The sequence below is a fragment of the Sinocyclocheilus grahami genome, unplaced genomic scaffold, assembly GCF_001515645.1.
Source record: "Sinocyclocheilus grahami isolate Dianchi unplaced genomic scaffold, SAMN03320097.WGS_v1.1 scaffold2122.1, whole genome shotgun sequence".
In the NCBI taxonomy this organism is placed as follows: domain Eukaryota; kingdom Metazoa; phylum Chordata; class Actinopteri; order Cypriniformes; family Cyprinidae; genus Sinocyclocheilus; species Sinocyclocheilus grahami.
In genome coordinates, this window is record NW_015507301.1 from 37,056 (window position 1) to 37,676 (window position 621).

Genomic DNA, 621 nt, shown 5'->3' on the forward strand with positions numbered 1-621 from the left:
GTGTCTCTTTCAGACCTGAACTCTCGTGAGCAGGAGACCTTTCAGCCCGTGCACGTCATCAACGTGGACATCCAGGACAACCACGAGGAGGCCACGCTGGGGGCCTTCCTCATCTGCGAGCTCTGCCAGTGTGTGAGTACAGACCCCAACACCTGGAGTTACTCATACCAGTTTAATAAAATCATTCTGGACGAATTGATTGTGCTCATGTTTCATGCATTCTGTTAAAAAAACCGTTTTCCTCCCCCAACAGTTTACAGTTTAATGGAGGCTCATAAAACCAGTTTGTTGCACTGATTGCGCAAGTTCCTCTACGAATGGTTTGATGATTTTACATGAAATCAGGGTTATTATAGTTAACTACACTTCAAAAAAAACAAAACATAAATTGTTACTTGAAATAATATAAACCTTACCTGAAATGAAATAAAATTGGTTTATATTTTGGTTATATATAGTTTTTAACTTAATATCAGCTAGTTGCCAAAGAAACATTTCTCATTTTCAAAAACAAAAAACTATACCAACATATATATGTGTGTGTGTGTGTGTATATAAACACAAATATATAAAAATGACAATTTCATAAGGTTTACATAATTGTCATTTTAATGTTTTTTT

The 621-nt window shown here is 35.6% G+C and overlaps 1 protein-coding gene and 1 long non-coding RNA gene across 2 annotated transcripts in view; one reads left to right on the top strand and one right to left on the bottom strand.

Moving 5' to 3' along the window:
• Positions 1–265, top strand: part of LOC107574122 (RNA polymerase II subunit A C-terminal domain phosphatase SSU72-like) — a 5,246-nt gene extending 4,981 nt beyond the window's left edge. Inside the window, exon 3 of the mRNA XM_016260589.1 lies at positions 14–265. Within this exon, the coding sequence (XP_016116075.1) occupies positions 14–228 (215 nt within the window). The 3' untranslated portion in view covers positions 229–265. The remainder of the gene's footprint in view (positions 1–13) is intronic.
• Positions 1–621, bottom strand: part of LOC107574124 (uncharacterized) — a 13,018-nt gene that overhangs the window by 6,788 nt on the left and 5,609 nt on the right. The gene's annotated exons all lie outside the window — the stretch shown is intronic.